Source organism: Micropterus dolomieu, linkage group LG03, assembly GCF_021292245.1.
Source record: "Micropterus dolomieu isolate WLL.071019.BEF.003 ecotype Adirondacks linkage group LG03, ASM2129224v1, whole genome shotgun sequence".
Taxonomy (NCBI): domain Eukaryota; kingdom Metazoa; phylum Chordata; class Actinopteri; order Centrarchiformes; family Centrarchidae; genus Micropterus; species Micropterus dolomieu.
The window spans coordinates 28,930,210-28,955,034 of NC_060152.1; the positions used below are offsets into that span (position 1 = coordinate 28,930,210).

Sequence of the window (24,825 nt, forward strand, 5' to 3'; positions counted from 1 at the left end):
TCTCTCGCTCTCTTTCAATATTCTGAATATTTTCCCCGTCCATATGCAGACTAATTGTCGGTAAGAATTTTTTTTTCATATTCTGATTGACAGTTTTTTAAACACTGATAAATAAACAAAGCATAAAAAGCAGAGTACTGCCTCTCACTGGAACTACATAAAAAATAAATATATTTTAAAGTTATAATTATATATACAGTAAAAAAAAAAAAAAGTATAAGGCTCAGGTACAGAGAACACCTGGCTTTTAAATACTGTATAATTTTGAATTATAGATTTTGTGTGTGTTTAAAAAAGTTACTTCTTTAAGCTTTTGGCCACCAGGTCAAGTCATATGAGGTCATGGCATCTCAAACTTGATCACCTCTCAGAGTGCATTATGGGGGAAGCTCAGCAACTGGGCTAATCCGGGTGTGTTTAACCAATATAGGTTCAGATTTGTTGGTGATATGAGACCACATGCTGTATTAAATTACCCTGGTGCAAAAGTGGAGCATTCTCCCCTAAACCTCTCTCTTTTATGTGTTTAATGGATAAAATAAAAATGTAGCAGTTACATTAATCTCATAGATCATTCAAAGCTGCACCAAACAAATGGCAACATGATCCTTTAAGAAAAAAAGGTGTGGAAAAAAATGTTTACCTGAAATATAGGCGAGGCAAATGATTTGTTTATATTGTGACTGTGATGCCTCATGATGATCTAGAGCTCGGTTCTCTCTCCATCTGCTTTTATATTTACCCCCAGAACAGGGGCCTTCAATAAGGGTGACGCTAATTAATAACTGAAAGTTAAAGTAGCCTAATTGTGGATCAAGTGAAGTTCACGAAGCTGCGGCTACGGTACCCGGGGAGGAACAAACCTTATCTTCAAACAAAAGCGCGAAACGCTTTCACCTCCCCAGTCAGTCCGTGCGGATCGCGGCGAAGCGCAGCCTCATCACGGAGAACTGTGCTCAGAAAGAGTGAGAGAGAGCGAGAGAGAGAGAGGGAGAGAGGGAGGGTGTGCATGTGTGTGTGTGAGAGAGAGAGAGAAAGCCAAAGCCAGAGCCAGGGAGACGAGAAAGATAAAGGAAAGACAGACGGAACGATAGACTTGTGCCTAAAAAGTACTGGTGCCCCCCTTCTTCTTCTTTTTCTTTCTCAATTTCCATCAGACAAAAACCTAAACCGGCTGCTTGGATGAACCAGAACCTATCGATCTGTCAGTACTACACCTGGATTCACTGACCAGCCGCACAGCAGGCATGTCCCGAAGGAAGCAGAGCAACCCCAGGCAGATCAAACGTAAGTTTTTTTTTTTTTTTAATGTTGTCTAGCCGTTACACCGCGTCTCCTCGAGCTTATTAGAGTTAGCAGAATATTGTAATGATAGTGACCACGCTGAAGCTGATTCAGCAGCGCTCAACTATCGCCACTCATGTGTTGCCTGTCACGGTCCATACGCACCAGTCTCTCTCTGCACGTATTTTGTGTTTTTGAAGAGATGATTTACAATCCAAATCCCACGGTGCTGCTGGCTGAAAAGTTTCACCGACGCTGCCAAGTTGTAGCAAAATGAAGTTATTTCGTTGGTTGTTTGATGTGACCATTCTAGTTTTCATCCAGAATTTTGTATCAGACAGTGCAGCACTTTTGGCGTGCAGACTAAAGCTTTTTAGGCCAATTAATCGCCAGTAATTTTAAATTATAGGCCAGTGGTAAATACTGAATCTGTGTTGTGCAGTGTGTTTAAAATGTTTTTGAATTGTGTCATTATTAAATGTTTTTATTTGTAACACATAGACACACGTGTCTCACACACACTCCTGCACACAGTCTTACATTTCCCCCCCAATTCCACATATACACACTCTCTTGCAGGTGTCTGATCGTAAATACAAGCACACACTCTTTTTCAAACTTCAGAGTATCCTACAGGCTAGATGGCATAAATATCGATTACTAGTGTTGATGCTTGTGACTCCTGGTATTGCAGTAAAAGAGCAAGTGTGGCAAGTAATAGCATGTTTTAATTTTAATTTCACTGAGGAGTGTCATTCCTCTGGGTAAAGGGTTGACCTTGTCTCTGCAGTGTTTACACATATTTGCTTTTCAAATTTAGATGAAAATGCATACAGCTTTATCCTAAAATGTAGAGGTTTGTTATTTGTTTTTTAATACACAGACATTTTTGAATAAAGTCTAACCTACATTAATTCAAAAGCGTGCCATATTCCCATTGTTCAATTTTAGTCAAAATACTTATTTTTAAGATATTTTATATGAATGGTTTTATCAACTTTTCATTATTTTAAGGATTTTAAAGAGCCTGTAGTTTATTCATAAATATGTTGGGATTATAATACACACACACACACACACACACACACACAAATACACAAGCACATGGACATAAACACACTTTCACATCTCAAATACAGCTGACATCTGAGTGTGTGTACAGTGTGTGTTTTCAGTTTGCCCACTGTGCAGTATGCTGGAAGAGGCTAAAAGCTGCTTTGGGGTCAGAATATCCAATTTTAAACCACTTCCACTAATTTGCATTGTGCCTATGATGCTGTTTAGCTGTGCTTTAAGATATTATGGAGAAGTTAGAACTAAGGCAACATTTGTATGTGTGTGTGTGTGTGTCCATGTGTGGGTGTGTATGTTTGCATGTGTGTGAGCTCACATGCATGAACTCATGAGGGCATGTGCATCCTGCTATACAAGAGCTTTTTTACTACAGTTGTGTGAGACAGATTTTGCGACACAACAGGTTTGTCTGTTGTCTTGTTTAATTTTACACGTAATTATTGTTGTTTCACCAATTCAATATTTATTGATTGTACATTTTTTGTACAAGTTTTTAAAGCAATCTTTTTGGAATCTGGTTTTATTTTTTGTTTCTTTAAGTAATGAAAATTGGATTTTTTTTTTTTAATAGTGTGCTGTGCATTTTATTACATTAAAATTATTGGAAAAATCTGCAGTTTACAGCAGTAACACCATTTTTATTTTTTTGGTTGATGGTGAAAAGGGTATAGTTTAAAATGTTTAAATGAATAAATATAGTTTTTGCACTTATTTTTCTTACATGAATGAAAATTATTATTTTTACAGAAGCATGTTTTTGTTTTAACTATCTTTGAGCTCCTATTTGTGCTTTTGCTGGCATCCACCACAAACCCGCAATCATTTCTAATCAGCGAAGAAGCACGACAACGTATGACGTGATAGGCCCACTCATTTTTGGACCAATCCCATTGTAGCATCCAAATTTTGTTGTCGAGCAAAGGAAGTCTTTTGTCGTTTGTGTTATGCTTTTGCCAGTGTGACCTGTTCGTGTGTGAATTAGTATGTCATGTGTAAGATCTTGTTAATATGGAGCTGGTGTGCAGTCGTATAATCAAGCTGTAGTTAGAAACAGAAAGGTCACGAGGAGCCTAGATCCTCTCTCCTACCCCGGGAACTCTGGGAAAAAGGCAAAGGAGGCACTGCACAGAAAGTCAGCACAGACAGTCATTCTAAAGGACAAAAAGGTTGTTGGGCGCAGTCCCCCCCCCACCCCCCTCCTGCATACATTGGACTGTTATCTAAAATTGTGATTTATGCAGTATTTTAATATTTTGCTTATTCTTTCCCCTTGGGTGCTCTCTGAGCGGTGATAAAAAGGCGATGCTGAAAGAGCACCATTAATTTGCTCCGATGACTGGGGAGATAAGGCCAGATAATGGGAAAGATAAGCAGAGAAGATATACCATCAGAAACCCGATTATTACCATTAAAATTCCAGCCCAGCAATCTGCAGCTGGCTGATAATTCCTTCTCCGTTTCCACCACTTTGGATGATAAGGCAAAAAATAGTCACTCAGTGCTCCTTGATTAGGCTGCCTGGATATCCCGATAATACAGTGATAAATTATGTATTTTCCACCCCTTGTTTTTTTCTGTGAAATGTTACATCTGATTTTTATATATAAATATATATAAATATATATTTCTGGTCCCCTTTCTGTATCCCCCTCCCCTTGTTGCTTTTCCAAGAAAACAAAAACACCCATACACTTTTATTATAATAACAGTTTGATAGAAAGAGGAGATAGTGGTGGAGGTGTTTTGTGTGGGAGCACATATCAATGTTATCAGCTCATCTCCCAGGGCCAGCTGCTAGCTGCTGTTGTTTTTAGCCTTATCACCCCGTGCCAATATGCCAATAAATTGCCCAGATTGTTAGCCGTTCCAAGGCGGGTCAGTAGAATTTGACAGGGATGATGAAAATATCGCTGATGCTCTGCGGATTGCGATTAGCTGCTGTAATATGATGTGTGAATTCCACCAATCTCCCTCTATCCTCTCTTCTCCCTCCCTCCTGTCCTCCCTGAACCCCCCCCCCTCTCTCTCTGGCTGCTGGTGGTGTCCATACCTCTATTCGTACTGAGAGGAGAACATTTTGATGCTTAATAGGAAGGAAAGATATGAACAGGCTGAATTGAAACCAGGCCCCTCAGAGTAATTTTTCTGTAAAATTGCCCCCCAAAGTTTCACGGCGTAAAGGGGAATCTGGATGATGTAGGGAGCGTGCCTCCACCAGTGTTTATGGGAACATATTGAAGCGGGCCTCTGAGGCTATGGGCGGACATCTAATGTCAAATGTGCTTATTAAACTGACTTAGTGTTCTCCCCTTTACTGTTGTCTTCACCATATGAACCGTCTGAGAATTCATGTTGCTTCTTCTGGCTCTTTTACTCGACGCTGTCCAACCAGAATCAAGCACCATACTGTAGTGATTATCCTGCTTTACTGTAAGTTTGTATAGCAACCGAGCAGCAAGTGCATTACTCCCCAGAGCTTACCACTATGTCATACTGTCAAATTGTCTAATCTACTCAGTCTACTCAGTCTCCACTGCAGTGTACAGTTATGCTTTTTGTTATTTTGTTTTGATTATGTTGGAGGAGGAACTAGTGATGCTATAGTAAATAATGTCTTTCCTGTCTCATTTTCTTAGATGCATCATTTGACTGATAGTCTATATCTATACTATTAAGGCCTTTGAGGAATATGACCCCAACTGTTTTATTTATTTGTAATTGTTAACTGCTGCTACTACTGCTTTATACCTTAAATGCTAATTAATGTACGTACAACCCTTGGATTAATATAATAAGATTTGTGCTTTTTTCAACCAGTCAGTTTGGAACTGAACAACAGCCAAACAAGGTTCTCCGCTGGGGCTAAAAGTCTGTTTTTTTTTTATCGTAGCAACCATTTTTTTCCATCTCCGCTCTACTGTTAATCTCTCCAAGTCCTTAGCATAAGGCCACTTTTATGTAACGTTAGCATACTGTTTATCATATCAGGTGACGTTTCTATCTTTGAGGGGCATTTATCAGAGGCAGATTACAGTAGTAAGGGATGAGGGGAGTGTTTACTGAACTGACTGCCAACATCCTATATCTGAATTTGTGTGTGTGCGTGTTTGCTTGTGTATACATTGGTGCATGTACAGTATGTGCGACGAGCATGTGGCTTTTAGCAGAAGGATCGGAGCTGTTAGCTTGATACTTTTTTTTTTCTCTCAGGGAGCAGACTCCTCGTCCATATTTCCTACAATTTAGCTCAGCCTTGCTGCCTTGTATACGGAGAGCGTGCTAATGCTGTGGAAGTTGTAGACGCTGCGTTTCACCCTTGGCCCGCAAACGCTGGCAACTCCAGCAGTCAGATGTTTTGGGGGTGTAAAATCAAAACAATGTTTGCATGCCAGTCTCCCTGTATATTTAAGGGTTTCTCTTTCATTGGGTGACAATCACGCCGTGTCTCTTGTGTTCCTCTTGTTGATTTCTGTCAGAAGAAGAATGGTAGTTGAATGCCAACTTTCCCTCAAACATCTGTTCCCTGCCAATAACAGCTTGTGCTGTTGCCTCGTCTTAGCTGAAGGATCCCCAATTGCCTCCTCACTTTTGACACAAAACAACAATACAAATGAATGTCATCTTCTTGTAATGTTTTTTCTATTGTGTCTAAAGTACAATGTTTCTTGTTTAGAGAAAGTATTTACAACGCTGCTTATGTCACAGACTCTACAGCTATATGGAGTGGAATGTATAGCAGCTGCTGTTTCCTTTGTTGACAGCAGTGCTGTGTGATGTGTTCGATGGGCTGGAGCTGGCAGCCGGTGGACTGACTGACGGTGCCTACTCCTGCCCTCTCTGTTGCTGTAGCCTGCAGTGCCTGGACAGCAGTGTGAAATGTGGGCAGGGTTGCTGCAAAAGTGGAGGTCACTTCCTCATGCAGTTTCCTCTTTATCTTCCTCTTTCCTGAATTCCACTGCTATTCCAATAACCGCCGTTCCAAGCTGTCACCATTGTGTTTTCATTCAGGCACTGTAACTGTCACAATGTGACCAAAATGTTAGTTTCAGAAATATGTGCAAAAACAAAATGTGCTAATGCTTCACTGCTGCTGGTTGTGCATTTTATCCTGACCGTATTCCTCTCTGTTTATTTAGATTTTATATCAATGATGGCCATTGAGCCCCCAGGTAACAATTGACTTTCAGCCTGCTTTAAGTTAATAGCCTTGTCTCTTGCTTGTAGGGATCAATATTGGTATTAATTAATCACCATTATCAAGAGCAGGATCTAGTTCCATTTGTTGTTACATCAGCAAAATATCAATAGAGAAAGTGGACTCCCTGATCGTCATGGCAACTTCATCTCTTAGGTCAAAGAGAGTTTATCTTATCTTGCTGCTGAGAGTGGCAAACTGCTTAGGAATCTAGTTTAGACTCAAAGATCATCGATTTAAGCCTTTTTTTCACCCCCACCTTGTTGTTTCAGGAGAGAGAGGGGTGAAAAAAAACAGAGAAAGGCAGCATTCTAATCACAACAGAGATGTAAGATTTAAATATTGATGTCCAAAGGCCATTACAGCAAAGAAGGCCTCTGGTCTCGCTGTTGTTCAAGTACGTCCTTTTAAGACCCAGACAAAGCTTTGATTATCAGAGGTGTCACCGTGGAGTATGTCTGTATAGCTGACAGTAAGACTGCAGGGGAGATCAGTTTCCTGCAGCCACCGTCACAGAATATGAACAGATCACACTCTACATCCTGGTATTTTTACAGGCCTCCTAGGCTTACGGTATATACTAGCATTGACTGTTTATGGTGATCATTATATTGTGACTTAGCAAAGTTGTGTTGAGCTGAAACGATTAGTGGATCTACAGAAAATTAACTGGCAACAATTTTGATTATCGAATCATTTTAAAATGAACTTCTTAAATGTGAATATTTACTGGGTTTCTTTGTCTTCAGTGAGAATTAACTGTTGACAGCATGAACTTTACTATTTTCACTATTTGGTAACATTTTATAGAAGAAATGATTAATAATGGTTAGCATAGATCCTTTACTTAATATAACAATACCACACTGTAAAAATACTATTACATGTAAAGGTCCTGCACTCAAAAAATGATCTAAAACTAGAGAAGTATTAGAAGAAGATTTACTTTAGGTATCAAAGGTAAAACTGCTCGTTGCGAACAAAATGGCCCACATGAGTGTTTTATTATTATACATTATATTATTATTACTGATGCATCCTTGTATACGTTGTGGTTTACTGTTGTAGTTGGTCATGGTTAACTAAAGATTTTTAAGATGGATCTCCAAACTAACTACTAACTATAGTTTCTATAGAAGAAGATGACCATGCACATGGTTTGACTTTAGTAAATTAAAAGCATAAAGTAGCATCAAATTTAAATCCTGAAGCTAAGTATAAGCGCCACAAAATTATACTTAAGTACAGTACTTGAGTAGATGTACTTAGTTACTTTCCATGTCCATGACTGCCCATGATAAAAATAAGTTGTGCTATTTGAGCATATTGAGGTTTAGCTCGAGTTCTTATTTTGGGTGAATATGTTCACTGGCATTGCATATTCTTTTGAACCCGTACGTTTTGTGTGCATTGTACAATGAAACTGCTTGATTAGGAATTCGACTAATGAGCAGTGCATTTGTATGTGTATTAGAGTGGAGTGGCCTGTTCTCATGGGAAGTTCGGTCTGGTCTGAGCTATTTGGGTGGTGGCAGGCCTGGGTGCTTGGATGTACCTCATCATGCTGCAGAATGCTCCTCAGGGTTGGAGCAGAGAGCAGGGGCACTGCCTGCTTCTTTTTTTTCTTCCTCTTTTTGCCTCCGGGACACAATTGCCTCATTTAACATTCTCTATTTGGCCCCTGCCAAGAGGGGAAATAGCCAGGGTGAGTAAGAGAGGCCGCCACACATCATGAATTCTTCTTTCATTTAACTTGCACAGTCCCTTTTCACCTTGGTGATGCACATGGATCAGGAATGGAGATATTGCTCAATTAAGGGGATTTCTGAGGTTGCTCCTGAGGTATTGCAGTTATTTTTGTGCCATGCCAAGGTTTTGATGTATCATGGATATGGATATTGGGTTCATCACATTTGTGTGATGCTTTGACATCTCCATAGCCCAGAAGAGAAACAGCTCTGCGCTTTGCAGCACTTACCTCTGTCCGTCTGTCTGTCTTCCATTGCATAGATGTAAATAACTTTTATGTCTGTGTTAAGATTATCTTTGTTTATTTCAATTTAATTAGCTACAGTTAATCAAAACATTTTCATGGCATATGTCAAAATTGATACTAGGGTTTTGACTGAATCTTGGATGAGAGAAAGGAAAGGGACTCCCAGGAAATATGACTCACGTTTTGCAGCAGGCATTGTTACAATACGTCAGCTGCAATATACAGTGAAACTATTAGCCAAGCATTAAGTTTGACTTCATCCACATAAATTGTTTCAGTAATTAACAAATACACCAAATAATAATATAATTTGGTGAGCACCTTCTCCAGAGCAGGATAGTAGCTGGCACACCAGAAAGTGATGCCCTAATAGCTGTTCAGTGTAAATCTCTGGCTTGGCAGGATTTACTGAGAATGTATTTGTGGGGGGGGGGGCAGCGCGATGCAGAACTTTGCATTGGAATGAAATGCAGCAGGCTCTATGGTTAAGGGATAGGTGGCAACAGAGGATTAAGTAACAAGCTTTTCAGTTCAATTTGTACATCAGCATTTCCCGCCAGACGAACGGCACAAAACACATAGCATCTTGAGGCTTCCGTGGAAAATCACTAATGACAAAGCTTTGTAAATAGATAAACAATTTATGTCAAATATGCTGAAAATATAAAACAAACTTCAAAACACGTTAATACTTTAAAGAGGCTGTGTTTTGATTTGCACCATTGCAAAGCTGGTAAAGCTGTTGACAGCACAGCTTACACATCATGTGATCAGTGGCCATATCTGCCTGCATGTGATTAGCAGTGCTACAGAAATAGCCGTAATGGAGCCATATTCCAATTGGAACACTTTTTTGATGATCGATTATATTTATAGTAAATTATGCAAATTGGTGTGTGCGTGATATTGGACAGTGACGAAAAGAGTGACGTGTTGCAAAGCACATGTCTCCTGCTTCGTATTATTTCAAAGCAGGCTTTGTGAAGTGACAGAGTAAACATCCAGCGAGAGATGCAGCCGCTATTATTTCAGAATCAGCCAATTTTCTTTCTCTGTGTATTTCAGAGAATGCTTATCTGGTAATTACTAAAAACTGTTGACATTGAGCAAGTGCTGTAGCCAACTAAAATGCCTTTTTGTCTTATGATATCAGATTGGATTTTTATCTTAGTTTCACGCTATCACGCATTCCTGAAAAGGAAAGATAACTGGCTCAAACTCCTTATTTCCAGCATGAGGGTAAAATTAAGAGCCTCATTTTGAAAAACTACAATCATTACATCCTGCGTTCATTTCTGTGGCGAAATACTGATAATAATGTTTCCCCCTTTTGGTTCAGCCTAGGATGTGCCTGTGAATCTCTGAGACATACATTTGACCATAATCAAGTTTTTTTTTAAGCTTCAGAAACAGGATAACAACTGGGTCAGATGATAAGCCCGGGCAAAACAGGAAAAAAAGCCTCCTTTGATAGACGAGGACAAAATCTGATTGATTGATGTCTGCTAGCTTCGGCACCATCACAAGCCAGCTGACAGTTAGTTTGGGATCAGATGATTTCACTCTTAAGATTGGGGTTGAAGGGAAGCTAGGCAAATATGAAGGACACAAAGGTCAATGGCTTCTCTCCTCCTCTCTGTATCTATCTCTCCCTCGCAATAGCTTGCTTTGACAAACTGTAATATGTTGCTAAGCTTTGTGGCAGCAGGACACATGGTCATAGTTTGTACTGTAATATCCTATTGCAGTAATCTCACAAGGAATGATTGAAAGTGCTGGAGGAATCTAGTAGAAGCAGGGACCCGTTGACATCATCAGCTGCTGTGGACTGGCAGATGTCTCCTGACTTGTTTGAACTGAATTTTCCCATGGGACTGAATAAGTTAAACAACAGCTTTGACTCGAAGTGAATCTGTTATTGTAAGCAGGATCTGATAAGACGGCACCATATTATGAGTTTGTGTAGCAAAGAGGCCAAAAATGGAATCTCCAGCGAGTGTCTCTCTGTGGTTTCGGAAAAAAAGACGAACATGGAACTGTGACAAAGGATGATTGGATGCATATTGTAAATAAACACCCAAGTCTTTCACGATTGCCTCTCAGTCTCTCCATAAAGATGTTCCATACAGCATTTCATCTGCTCTTGCTGCTTAGAAGTTGTATCACTTAGATGAAATGATAAGCGTTGTTCTGGGTTTGACCCCGTGTGGCAAAATAACAGTAACAATTAGATTATTTTTAACCAAAACAAACTCTTAGAAGATATTTTTTTTGGTCAGAGCAGGCCGTAATATAGCCAGTGTTTGTCATGTTGTTCCTTTAGCTATTGTTATGGAGCTGAAATTTAATAAGAAAGGCCTTGGGTGCCCATAGTGATGTCTGTGATATCGAGTAGAAGGCCGTGGATCCTCTGAGGGTCCATCTCTTATAGACATAACAGACATGTCCATTAGCTTTGTATGGGGCTGCTTTCAAGATCAAGGTCTCACTTGTAATGAAGTGGCTATGCAAATGCTAGTCAAATTCTACTATTGTGAATCACTTGTTTTAATCAAGTTTTTATTGAAAGAAATGTAGCCTCCATTCAGAGCCACTAACCAAACAATAAAAAGAATAAGCCGAAGACAATTCCCATCCGAATGGAACCGGACATCATTTAGGGGAAGAGACAACAATTCTTTTGTTTGTTTGAAGTGGTTGATATGACAACCTTCTTGTCAAAGACTCAGGGCGAATAAAAGGGATTTGTAATTACCATAATTATCTCTTATATGTTTTCACCTAATGATGTCCATTAAATGCCTGAGGCTTCATTTAGAGTCTGCCTCACTGTAGGTTGGCATAATGCAGCATGTTACATTACACAGCGCACAAGTAATGAACTTCTTTCATCAAAGATGTTTATCGTGCAGTGCTTCTGGGGGGAAAAGCCAATATACTTCAGCTTTTTGTTACACTTGGATTATAACAATTCTCATAGTTCCCACTTATCTTTCAAATTTTCTCCACATGTGATATCAACCCAATTGGCTTCATGTCTAAACAGGATGGCTCTCTAATCTAGACCACTGTTCGTTTCATGTAAAACATCTCATTTTGTGGCTTAGGCTGGTGGCTGTCTTATCGTTACATAATACACTGCCCTCTCTGTGATTTTCTTTGTGGCAATTTATTTAAATTCCCCCATGTTTATATATTTTCTGTCGCCTTTCATTCAAAATGATTGCCTTTCATAAGTTCAAAGACTCATCTTCATGACTTTTGGTAACTTCGCAGATATGAATTCACAGTGGGGAGAATGGAGGTGGGGAAAAAGCTGTTTTGTTGGAGAGCAGAAGAAGAAGGAGTGCCAGTGCATGTCCATCTCTGTCGCGAGGCCGAATCCAGAGGTTGAACTAACCCCGATCAAAAGCGCAGATATAGCACTCTAACAGTCCACACCTCAGCAAGTACAGCATTTGAGAGATCATGGCTGAATACATGTGTGCTGTTCTGCTCCTGCGCTAAGGCCCTCAGTCCTGCATGTGGCTCCGCTCCTGTGGTTGCTTTGGTCTTTGTCCGCCACCTATCAGCATATCAGCAGTGTCTCTGAAGCCCAGTTGTATAATGCACCATTTATGGCTTTGTGGAGGGAGATGGCGGTCGGGCGGCGGAATAGCTCCAGGCCTTCCCCTCAGTGAGTGGATTAACGGCGGCCTGCTTTAGCGCACACTACCGCGGTGTGAAATCGGCCCCGCTTCGGCGCCGGCGATGAGGCTCCCTCTCTCTTTCTCCCTCTTTTCTCTCTCTCTGTTTCTTCACCTCCATGCAAAGCCTCTCCCAGCCATCTGTGAAATGTGGAAACTCTGTGTCTAAGTTGAGTTCAGATCCCATCCTCTCCGTCAAGCTGAGGCCAGGAAGCAAATGGGCAGGCAGTCGGCGGAGGGGGTTTGCAGGGGAGGAGGAGGGAAGGAGAGTGAGAGAGGAGGAGGAGTGTGGCGGTGGGGGGATCAGCTCACTGATGTCGTGCCGCGTGTGCAGGAACCCTGCCTGTTCTCCGCGGGCGAGTTGGAGGAGGGTCCAGGCCTGGGTGCCGGCCGAGAGATCTCTGGTTCCTGCTTGCAGGTCCAAATCCCCCCTCTGTGTGCGCCTGTGTGGAGGCGAGGCGGTGGCACAGCTCCCCTGAGCCCCTGCCCAGTCCTTTGAAGATAAGATGGTGATACAGAGTCCCTTTCGGTACGTCGCTAACCGATGGTCTTTGTGTGACACACATGCTTCTCTCCTTTGGAGCCTGCAGCTAAAACACCTATGGTCTTTACTGAAACGAATCGGCTGTATGGCCTCGGGTCAAATTAGATTATGAATGGGTGACAAAATCCTAGATCGTATGTTTAGGATATTTCATTTTTTTCGTCATTTCATGCTGTTATCGTGGAGTTGTTGCTGTGGTTGATATTTCTATTTGATTTCCCCTCCACTGAGAATCACTTTCATAAATTCTCCTCATACACTCGCTGCTGACTTAATTTTTTTAGTTTTCCATGGCAACGAGTTGTCATCTTAACTCTGATTTCTCTGCTATCTGTGCTGTATTGCTCTTGATCATGACAGTTTTTTAAACACGTTTCTCCTCTGCATTTATAACCATATTTTGTAGCACTCGCAGGCCAATTCTCCCACTTCTGGCTCTCAACAGCAGCTTTTCACAAGAGCAACCATCATAATCAGGCTTTTGAATTATGAACTCAATATTCCCTTTTTTTCTCTCTATCCTGTGGCTTTGGGGTTCAGATCTGTGCATAATGTCTTGTGATTGCATGGCATTATGGTGGTTTGGAAAGCCGAGTCAAGGTCCAGCCACGCATCATCTTTCCATAGACAATGTGGATCTCTGTGTCTCTCTGAGCTCATCAGGGATGGGGCGTTGATTGCTTTTTGATACCCCTCCAACGTGGATGAGGTCCTGCATACATCAGCTAATTAGAATGTACTTATAGTGTGTGTGTTTGTGTGTGACAGACCCCACACTTCTCATCAGATCCTCAGCCCAAGTGCTCTAACCACACTCACTAAAGGCTTTATCAAATTCCAGAAAAGAAAAGCTATACAGTGCAGGGCTTGGGCGGGCGGGGGGCGGGTGGTGTTTTTTGTGTGTGTGTGTGTGGGATTGGATGTCAGGGAAAAATAAAACAGAAAATGAAAAGAGAATGTATAACGACAGGAGTCATTTCAGTATTTGGGTTAAAAGTCCACAAACCCACATTACATACAACACATATAGGGAAAATCTAACGACAGCTGTCGAGTTTAAACTATAAAAAAAGATGACTGTGTTTAAGAACAAACCACCTTGCTACTGGTCCAGACCACATTCAGAAGAGTCTAACATACTGGCAGCAGTGGAGTTAACTTCATCCCACAGTAGCTAATGATGGTCGCTTTGCTAGAAGCACTGAATGGATGGCACAGCAGTGGGGAGGGAAGTTGCAACAGCTAATTAGGCAGCACAAATGAGTGAGTGGTATCACCCCATGCACCTTGAGATTACGGTCGTGAAGCATCATAGAGGAACATGGGGAAAGTTTTGCGGTTGCCTTACTGACTTTTTGTATTGAGGTGCGTTTCAGCAAGGCCATATTAGTCAGGGGCACTTTCCCTCCCTTTGCCTCACACTCACACACACACACACACACACACACACACACACACACACACACACACACACACACACAAACTCCTTCTCACCAACCATCCTATCCCATGCTATGATCTGTGGAAGGTGCTGGGGCGTCTCTATATATTTCATAAAGGCATCCTATTACACCCCCATGGCTTGTGGGGAACAGTACACTGTGGTTTAGTCCCCAAGCAGCGGAGAATAAAGTGTAGGACGTGGCACTGGAACAGAAATCTAACTGCTGTTTCCTCAGGTAATCTTGACTTGGATCTTAATTCCAATAAAGTGTTTTTTTTTCCCACAGCATAAGCCAGATCCAAGCAAGAACACTCCACTCTGTATTTCTGCGGTCATACTTTATTGAATATCATTTCAGATAAGAGGTGTAATCCTTTGGGTGGAAGTGATGTACGTATATTGACCAGCTCAATGATAACGATACAGTGCATGTCTCTGATCTGAGAGTGGTAAATAACTATTTGTCATGGGCTCAATCAAATGCCGTGGAATATTGAAAACTGCCCTACTTGTTGTCAGTCTCCAAGTTTGTCAGATTCTGTCTGAATATTTTAAATGTCATTGCCAGAGACCGGGAAGATGCAGGTATTTGTTTCTTTTGTGCTGCGTACAGTTTTTTTGAATTGGTGCACAGAATTGTGTGATGTTACCTTTTTCCAACTGAGACCCCTCTGAAAAACATCAATACATAAATTTCTCATGTAACAACAACTTATTTTTTTACACATTTAGAAGTGTTTTGTGAAATTCAGTGCAGTAGCAATGCAGCCATTACAAGTAAAAGCAAAATAGAGTTAGGTATGCTAAACCAAAATTAGACAACATGTCCCTGACATTGCACATGGATAATCTGGTGAAACACATTGGCACAATGTAGCACAGTGTTAGGTGAATAATTCTGTTATAATGCATCATGTTTTTTAAGCTTAACATGTGTTTTGTGTGTAAAATCTTTATTTGCAAAGTAACTGGTCGCTCTAGCAGTCACAATATTTACCTCTAAAATGTAGTGGAGTAGAAATATAAATTAGGAGAGTATGAAAATATTCAAGCTAATGAGGTTTGTTTGGTGTCTATAACAACTGCAGTGAGATTTTATTATGTTCTATTTATCCATTTAGTTCCTGAAATATAACATTTAAATTGCATAGACATCATATTTATACAACAGAGATTAAAATGCATCATACTGTTAATAATTTGTTTTGGCCACCAAACACCTATGGTGTATCAGTAAAACCCTATTGTCTGCTTTTTCTTCTCTAAACAGAGTGTGGTAGAGTTCAAGCGGTGAGCCAGGTCACTCGGGTCAATACGACACTGTTACAGTCTCACCTCTCAGAGTGACTGGGTTTCTTCCATCAGTAGAGAGCAGCCCTCTCTGTTCCCACATAGTTCATTTCATCAGGGTTTGTTTTATCTTGACTGGCCAGGCCCATGACCCCTGAGCACTGATAGTCCAATAAGACTGCAAAAGAGCATCACCGGGGCATTGTGGAGACTGAAACAGAACTTAACTGGGCTAAGTTTTCTTTCCCATTAGGTTTGTGTGTTTGTGTTTGTGTGTGTTCGTGTGCGTTTGTGCATTGATTCACCGGTCAGACCTGTACATGTGTGCGTTGAACTGTTTGAGCAAAAGTTCAGTTTGAAAACTTCAAACAGAGTTTACTGGAATGGCACATGAATGGTGACAGATTTAGCATGAAATATGTATCATGAATGAAATGCAAATTCATCTTTGAAGCATTTGAAAAAAATATATATATATATTGACTATGCCAAAGCTGTGGTAGAGCGAACACATCTAATTCTAAAACACAAGAAAAAGAAAGGACTAGCCGTTATGCTCAGAACTGTTCAATTTCATGAGCCTGCAGAGAGTGCCATGTTTACTTTTCTTTGCATAGAAGAAGAGAAATGAATGCTCTGGGTTCCCTGTAAAGACAAACATGAAAGGAATCACCAAGAGTTCTTTAGGCCCTTTCTCTTGTGTTGTGTGTAATGCAGCTTCTTTACTGCCTAGGTAGTCTCTGCCATCTGACTGGTGTTTGAAGTCAGCAGAAGTCGACAATATTTGCTTTTCAGCAATTCTAGCCCACTGTGTGTCTCTGTTGCATTTGAAAGTGTGGCCAGTGTGGAGTCTATCAATTCCCTTCTTGGAAGAAATGGCTCAAATTGGATGTTTGGTTCATTGGTGGGTTGACGATGAGCCCCCACAAGTGAGGGCTTGCCGTTCATTTTTGTCGCAGGGTGAACGTGATGGACAGCGGAGGAGGGCAGGGGCGGAGGAGGAGGAGGTGGTGGGCAGTGGTGGGGGGGGGGCTTGCAGGAATAGTCTCAGCACAGACCTGCTGGGGTGCGATCTCACCAAAGCACCATGAGTGGGCCAATCTCAGTCAACCCCCCAACCCAAAAAAAAGTGGTCACTTTTTTTTTTTGAGGATTGGAGAGAAAGAAAAGGGGAAAGGTGCTACCAGTGGCAGACAAGAACAGGCAGCCCAATTCAACTTACCTCATTATCCTCCCTTCATTTTGTTTGTTTTTAATAAGGCTGGGTAACTGTTCAATACCAGTGCCAATACATGTTTTACACATTTTTTGAGCAATCTAAACATGTTTTTTTCCAAAAAAAACCTATTTTTTAAATTAAATATCACAAGAAGAGTAAATACCCAAGACTCAGAAACTGACCAAGCATTCAGTGCTAACTGTCAATACTCCAGAACAGAAACATTTCATGCTACTTCTCCACTGAGCTCCTTCTCTGCAGCACCTCCTTTGCCTTGTAACATACAACAGTCATGCCATAGAAGCCACTAAATTAAGAGATGCAGCACAACCTATTCCCAACATACTGTACTGTGTGTTTTCCTAGTTCAGCAAGCGCATCTTTGTGGTTTTGAGTGCTATTTCTAATGGCAGTATCCAGTGGATGCGCATGAAAGCTGTTCCTTTTCTCTAGTGGAGGTGCGTGTGGGTGGGTTAGAGGGGAGGCTGTAAGGCTGCTGAGACCCCGGCGTTATCAGCACCAGATGCAGGTTGACTTCAGACTTTCAATGGAAGGTAAAGAGAGAGAGGGGGGAAATTAATGAGAGCCATAAAGCCAGCAGGATAAATAATTAGCCAACTGGTCCTAAGATCCGTCCCCACATTTGCAGCTACAAATGAATTCTCCTTGCAAAGTTTGTTTGTCAAAACTGCAGCCTGATGCCATTTTTATTTATTTATTTTTTTTTGCGATTGCATACATGTGTGCGTTTTTAAGATTCATTTGTTGGTGTTTTGCTGTGCTGTCCCTTCTTCATTTGTCATGTATATCCGAGTGACAGGTTTCTCTGTCCTGCCACCGATAATTGGCCGGACGAGCGCTTCCTCCAAATGTGTTCAGCACAGGCAGACTGAATAAAAGACAATTCAGCTGTCATAACGTTCTTCATAAATCATCTGGATGAGCGCGTGTCATATTGGTGTCCACATTTTTGTTTAGAATAATCAGGAGGACATAATGTTGCTTGTTTACTCGTGGCTGATGTTCCCCAGCTGAGCTTCTAGAAACAGTGCAGGCTGTAAAACACATTACTTTGTGCAGATACTGAACCAGACGTGCCTCAAACCGCGTTTATGTTGAACAAGGGATGCCGTTTCACTAACCTGATTGCTACTTTGCCGTGCCCTCGTCAGGATCAAAGCTAATTTTTGGTGCATTAGAGGACACTTTGTGCCAGTGTACTGTGTGTTGATCAGGAGTGTTTACATGCAGTTCACTCCCTGAGGATTTTGTATTATTGTTGTCACACTATATGGAGCACAGCCACTTGCATTGTTCTAATACTCCACCGGTAGATTTGAAAAGAGCTGAGCAATCACTGAAAGACTTACATTATCCTCCAGTCTTTGATCGCTATTCATGTGTCTGCGCTAAGTAATCTTCCCCTCTAATCTCATTCACAGATATAAATAAACAAGTAATGCTCTAAACGAGAGAGAACACACGAGTGAACATCCAGAGGATTATGGTAATTTTTGGCTAAATAGAGGTGTTTAAAAAATGTGACTATTTATTAAGAAAGTTACTTATTTAAAAAAAAATCTGTTTTCACTCCATGAACCCAGAGAACTTAATCAGCAAATTGTATTTCACTCAAATATTCTGCATGAGTAAAGGATGAAGTGATGATCTTTCAGTGTTTTTTGGCTGATTTAGACGAGAAATACTGCATTAAGCTGTTGACATTTGATGTTCATTAAGGTATTCTCCATGAACGTAAAATTCCCCTGGGAATTAGTTAGATAGTATAGACACTTCAGTATTTGCTTACAATTGATTAACAACTCATAAATAAAAGCTCAACACACTAAATACCATCCAAATCAACATGCCCATATTGCCGATTGATTTTTAGGACATTACTCTTTTTTTCTCATCTCTTCCAACTTGACATTTGGGAAGTCAGAAATCAATTATGTTTCCTTCCCAAATGAAAGGCGGAAAAAACTAGTATATGACTTTAAAGTCAGCCTAGCTCGCCTTTGACACGGCACATTACAAAGGGAAAGGAAAATCACACTGCATACCTGATCCATAAAAAAAGCCTTTGAAATGGATTGCTGGGTGGTATCCAGTCTGGCACAAGTCATGGCATTGATGGCACAGCCCCTGGGCGCAGGGATACTTGGCCTGGACAAGACGGTTGCTGGGCCCGTATCAGTGGGCACTGGCCCATCCTCTGGGAGCTCCTAAGCCATGCTGTCTGAAGAAGAACTGATGGGGTTGGCAGCACATATGGGCATGCTACGGGTTTTATTTCAGTCAAAAACAGCCCCGATGTTATCGCCTTCAGTCACGAGCACAGCAGCATCAGCGAGGCTGACCGAGATGATTGGGATTCACAGGAGAGAGAAAAAAAAACCCTCCTGCAAATTAACTTCAAAACGAAAACTTTTCTTTTGTTCCATCTGCACAATTTCTTTAGTTTTACACCGTATGTACAACCCAGGTGCTCAAATCTAATTGCAAACCACCATTTCTATCTCACATATTGTGTTGAGGTGACAATTTGTTCCAGCTAATTGGAAATGTTGCATTGCCCTTCCTTGCACAAAACATCAGCCTATCACAAATGACATTGATATGATAAGCATGGATTCTGCTAGCCTCCACTGTTTTTCAAGGCAGGACAGGAAGTTGACAGCTGCAACAGTTTTCAGTAATAGTTAGTTGATAACCATCCACAGGGTAATGAAACTTCCACCTTTGATGAGAAGTTGAAAAGAGAGAGTGTTTCACTGTTGGCTTGGCAGAACATTAGACGTGGCTGCAGGCAGGCAGGGGCAGGCAAGGGATCGAGCTGTTTTAATAGGGCTCATCCAAAGGTGACGAGAGCACTGCATGCACTGAACTGGAGGTGTGAGCCGGGGCTGCCAGTACATATCCTTTGTCTTTCATTATCTTTATTTCCTTATTATTTTAAATGGCCGGTGTGTGTGTGTTTTTTTCTTCACTAGAAGCTTTTTTGATATCCATTTAGATTGGAGCTTCATTAAAAAACCTCAGACAATGGAGTGACTTCTAATTAAGAAGCGCCGCATCTGGCCCCTGGCACCCTATCCCGTTGTTCCATCTATTTTGCTGGGGAGAATTCATTTGTTTCTTAATTAAGAAAAACACCAATAGCGTGAAAAATCTGCTTATGGTACCTGAATCCTAATTAGTTAAATAGTGAGGGGAAGGGGAAAACACATTCCAGTAGCCCTAGAAATGAACTCAGAGCTGATAAAAATGAACTAACTAGCCTTGCATAAATCGAAGCTGGGGAGAAAGTGTACCATCATTATGGCTAAGACAATATGCAAACTATCTTCAAAGAAATCAAATTGCCGGAATGTTTTCATTTGCATGTATTAACCATTAACATAATGAGGAGAAGTGACATTGGACCCGGATTGTGTGTCTGTTCGGATTGATAACTCTGCTGCATCTGCAAATAGTCTCCTCTGCAAAATTATGCTAGCAGTCAAATCAGTGTTGAACTGTGGAGGGAGAGGGAGAGTGATGGAGTGAGAGAGAGAAAGACAGAGACACAGACAGAGAGAGAGAGGAGAGAGAGAGCGGAGGCTTTTGCTTTTCTCCGTTTTATCAGGGAGCTCTGTGCGAACCTGCTGCAGTGTTGAATCTGAGCCATCATCCTCTGACAGCTATCCTTAAACAGGAAGGGGCCGCAAGTCATTGTCTCTATGGCTCTGCGGAAAGCTGCTGTGCATGTGTGTGTGTGTGTGTGTGTGTGTGTGTACGTGTGATTGGGGCAGAAGGAAGCAGGGGGATGTGCCCATGTGGCTGCTAGCTGGAGATGGACCTTGAGTGGGCACACTTCACACTCCTTGCCCTCCCCACTTTGTACATATCGGACACATGCACACACACGCCTGCACACAGACTCATGCATACTTGGCCCCCCCACCCCAAACACACATACACACACACACACACACACACACACACACACACACACAAACACACACACACACATCTGAGTGCTTCCAGGATACCAAAGGCTCACTTATCTGTTCTGTAAAGACTCACCATGGCCCACATTGGCGAGTTGGCGGGCAACCAGCCAAATCCACTGTGTGTTCTCCTACTGCAGGCATCATGCAAAACACTGAACTGTCTTCAATATTCAAAATAATTTTTCCAACATGCTACTTCCCAGGATCAGCAGCCTCTTAGGTCAAATTATTCAATTAAGTGTCTGTTTATTACTGATACCAAAGCTGGGTGGCGGTTCTACTTATCACCTTTTTTGCAGATTGGTGTTCTCGCAGAATACCACCATAAAGATTGCCTTGGCTGTAATTAAAATGGCACAGAGACAAATTTGGCGCAGGGCTAAGACACGGGGAAATGAAGGAGGTAGGGGGAAATTGCAGGGGCTACAGTCTGTCAACCAATGAAAAAGTTCAGGCCGTAAAGCAGCAAAATTATTGTCAGAGCGCTACTGTACGACACAGGTATATGAACAAGAAAAAATAGCAACGTTGTGGTTGTGGTGTCATCGCGGTGCATTCATGTGCAGAAAATGGTCAGGAAACAGGAGCTCTTCTTTGTGGCTCTGACTGAAGCAAGTGAACAGGCGTCAATGATAGTTTGTGTAGCAGAGCGGATGCTGTTTAGCTGTCCTAAACGCCAGCCGGGCTTGCATCCATCCACAGGCCTGTGTGTTTGATGAGCTATTGGCAGGCTATGGGGACACGTGTTCCTGTGCCTCGTGGCAAACATACCTTTCACTGTCTTTGACTCCACAAGCCTGTGTGACTTCTCAGGGAAAAAATATGAAAGAAATCAAAGCGCCAATAAGCTGAGGGTGTTAAGCCAGAGAGAAAAAAAAAAGAAAAGAAAGACCTGAGCGACTTTGGATTTTGACAGAATCTTCATGCGCTCTCTGACAAAAATTTGCATTGTTATCACAGATAACTGGTGATGTTTTTACTTGGTTGTACATTTTTGTGAAATATGTAAAATGTAAACCGAGCCTCTAACGATTCCCTTAATGACGCGGATCTTGCTTTTTTCCTTCGAATCGCGTCTTAGCGGGCTTCTCAGTGCAGGATGTCTGATATCTGAATATTAAAAGGGAGTTTCAAGCTCATCTGCAAATGTGATTTGCACATATCACACTTCTGCAGTCGTCAAGCTGCTTCATCGCCAAGCTTCTGAGCAAAGAAGGCTGGGGAGGGGAGGGAGAAAAAAGAAAAAGAAAGATGCACATATGGGTTGCTATTGATGTATTCCATTTCTGACCTAATTTAAATCCCTGCCAACAAGCTCATATGCATACTGTACATTTGCTAAATTACAGAGTGTAAACCTTGCCTTCTCACAAAGACAGGTGTAAACATCAATGTTGTCATAATGCACCACCAGTAAATATGATAATCGCTCCATGCTGCAATAGAGCACAAAATAATTTGGACATCATTTTGATGCCTGAGGGGCCCAGGGGAATGCCCTCCAGAACGAAGGTGGCCCATTGACATGCTATACACGCCAAGATATAATTATGGCTGCCTGTCTTTGTTCCTCCCAAGCTTCCTCTCAGTGCACTAGTAATTTGCTTGTGATATTTTGGTATTCTTTATGATTGAGTTATTCTCCGTGGACTTGAGTATTACATGGGTGTAAATGAAGATGCGAAGAAGCTGCTCTACTGCCAAATCCCAAGTTCAGGAACTGTAAGTGTAATACAATATCGTCAAAGTCAACGCTGATACTAATGTTATTTTGTAAAGCCTGATTTGAAAGTTTACGGGAGATCCTGACACATGACAAATCCTATTCCTTTCGATTTTTGGTGTCATCGCTGGCTATCTGTGTGGGACATTCCTGATAATAAGGGGCAATGCCAGAATATCTTTAGGGTATGCAATGTGTCGAGCTGCGGTTTGTTGTCATGATAATCCCCTCATTTGTAATGTTGGGATCAGCAGGTTACGGCTCTCCACTTGCCTGCCATGTCAAGACTTGGGACTGGCGAGGTGGATTGTCATTTCTGAAGCAATATTTTGACAGCGCCTTCACTTTGCTCGTATGCTGCGGCTCAAAGGTCAGAGCTGTGCCACTTCCATTTACTGTGTGTGAACACTCAATCCCTGAGGAGTGAAGCTCTCTACATCCCGCCCTGCATGAGTTTCTCTCTCTGACACAAACACACACACACACACACAGACTTGCACGTTGTCTTTCTTTCTGCCTCTCACCGTTTAACTCACTTGTTTTAGGAGATAGATGTCAAGGCTAGTCCCACACAGAGCTTTATAGTGGGTCTAAAGCTCCCAAATTGAAGGGCAATTACAACTTATAAACCTTTATAATAGAAAATGGAAAAAGGCAGCTCTTTTCAGTTTAGCTCACTGTGATGCCTGATTTCCCCTCCTGCCATCATTCCAATTAGTGCATCGCAAAGACAGCCACCTTTCCCTCAGTCACTGCTGTTCTCACTCGCCTCATATCACACACACTGCTGGGTATTTTTTAAAAACATAGTCTGCTATGATTGTTACAACTGCACAATGTCTCAATGGTGTAGCTGTCATCCATTTTCCTGTGCGCTTAGTGCCACTCCTCAGACACCGAGGCAGGTTATGTCAACCAAATAAGGCACATGTCAGTAATACAAAAAGACATTGTTGCTGGTCCATTGTTACCTGCTCTGCCAGCTATCATATAGAAAGTGATGGAGTGACGGTGTTGTGGAGCGCGGTGCAGCTCCGGAGCCCCAGGGGTATTATGGGTGTAAATCTCCCTCACACAGTTCTGCTCCAGGCCAGGGAGAGCATCATCATTAGCCAGAGCAGATGGAGGGGCTTCAGCACTGTTTTCCTTTCTCTTCTGTCGGGCTATACTGCTGGAATCTAGTTTGATACAATGCGAGTGGATTGGAGCAACAGCCGAGCTTAGACAAGGAATGATGAAATCCACATGAAATCAGATGAAAGCTACAGTACACGCACACAAAGGCAGTCTGATTCATCATTTATTTGTGAAGTGATGATAGTGGAGGTTAGCTTAAGTACTGTTCATACAGCATGTGTTATGTTTTGGTGGCAGGAAAGGCTCATGCAAGCTAGGCATTGACTAATAACAAAGGCTGGCTTGATAGATAGAGAGGAAATTATCAGTTGATCAACAGAAAATGTATGTAGCTATTTTGGTAATTATTTAATACTGTTAAGTCATTTCTCGAGCAAAAATGTCAAAACATTCTTTGGTTGCAGCTTCTCAAATGTGAGGATTTGCCTTCACTTGTATTACGTTATAGTAAATTCAATATATTTTGGTTTTGGTCAGACAAAACAAGAAATTTAATCATGGGCTCTGGGAACTTTTGATGGACATTTTTCACAATTTTCTCACATTTTACAAACAACAAAGAGAAGATTATGCAGATTAGTTGCAGCCATAAAATATATATTTTAATTTGTATTACAGATAACATAGCTAAAAAGATTGCATAATATGTTTAAATCTAACCATTGTGTGCTACAATGTTTAATGTTTCAGGTAGAGTTCTAGTTTTCGTGTCTTTGAAGGCTTTATAGAGTAAACTGCTTTTTACATCATGAGCCACCCTCTATTTTCAATAGTATGCGAAACTTACAAACTTACAAATTAATGGCAAAATCAGTAAAATTGATAAATAAAATTACATGTTTCCTAGAGATTTTTACTGTGGACTGGAACACATAACTTAATATACTTCATAAAAGCCAATCAGCCTGATATAACAATTTAAACCTGATTACAAACAGCTCATCAGTGCAATCATTTATCAATGAGGAGTATTTATCTCCAGCAGCCACTAGCTCCCCATTGATGCAGTAGTATTTCACAGTGTGCTAGAGGCCTGCTATCCAGGGAGCAGGGAGTGTGTGTGTGTGTGTGTGTGTGTGTGTGTGTGTGTGTGTGTGAGTGGGTGGGTTGGTGGATGGGTGTGTGTGTGTGTGCTGTCTGAAGCACTGGCAGAATCCTAATCTTCTAGCAAGAAGCTTCACATGGCCAGATCAAGAATTAGGAGGGAGACTGATGGGGGGGGGGGAGGAAAAAAA

The 24,825-nt window shown here is 41.5% G+C and overlaps 1 protein-coding gene across 1 annotated transcript in view; it reads left to right on the forward strand.

Moving 5' to 3' along the window:
- Window positions 1-936: 936 nt before the first annotated feature.
- Window positions 937-24,825, forward strand: part of zfpm2a (zinc finger protein, FOG family member 2a) — a 115,221-nt gene continuing 91,332 nt past the window's right edge. Inside the window, exon 1 of the mRNA XM_046044909.1 lies at window positions 937-1,287. Within this exon, the coding sequence (XP_045900865.1) occupies window positions 1,248-1,287 (40 nt within the window). The 5' untranslated portion in view covers window positions 937-1,247. The remainder of the gene's footprint in view (window positions 1,288-24,825) is intronic.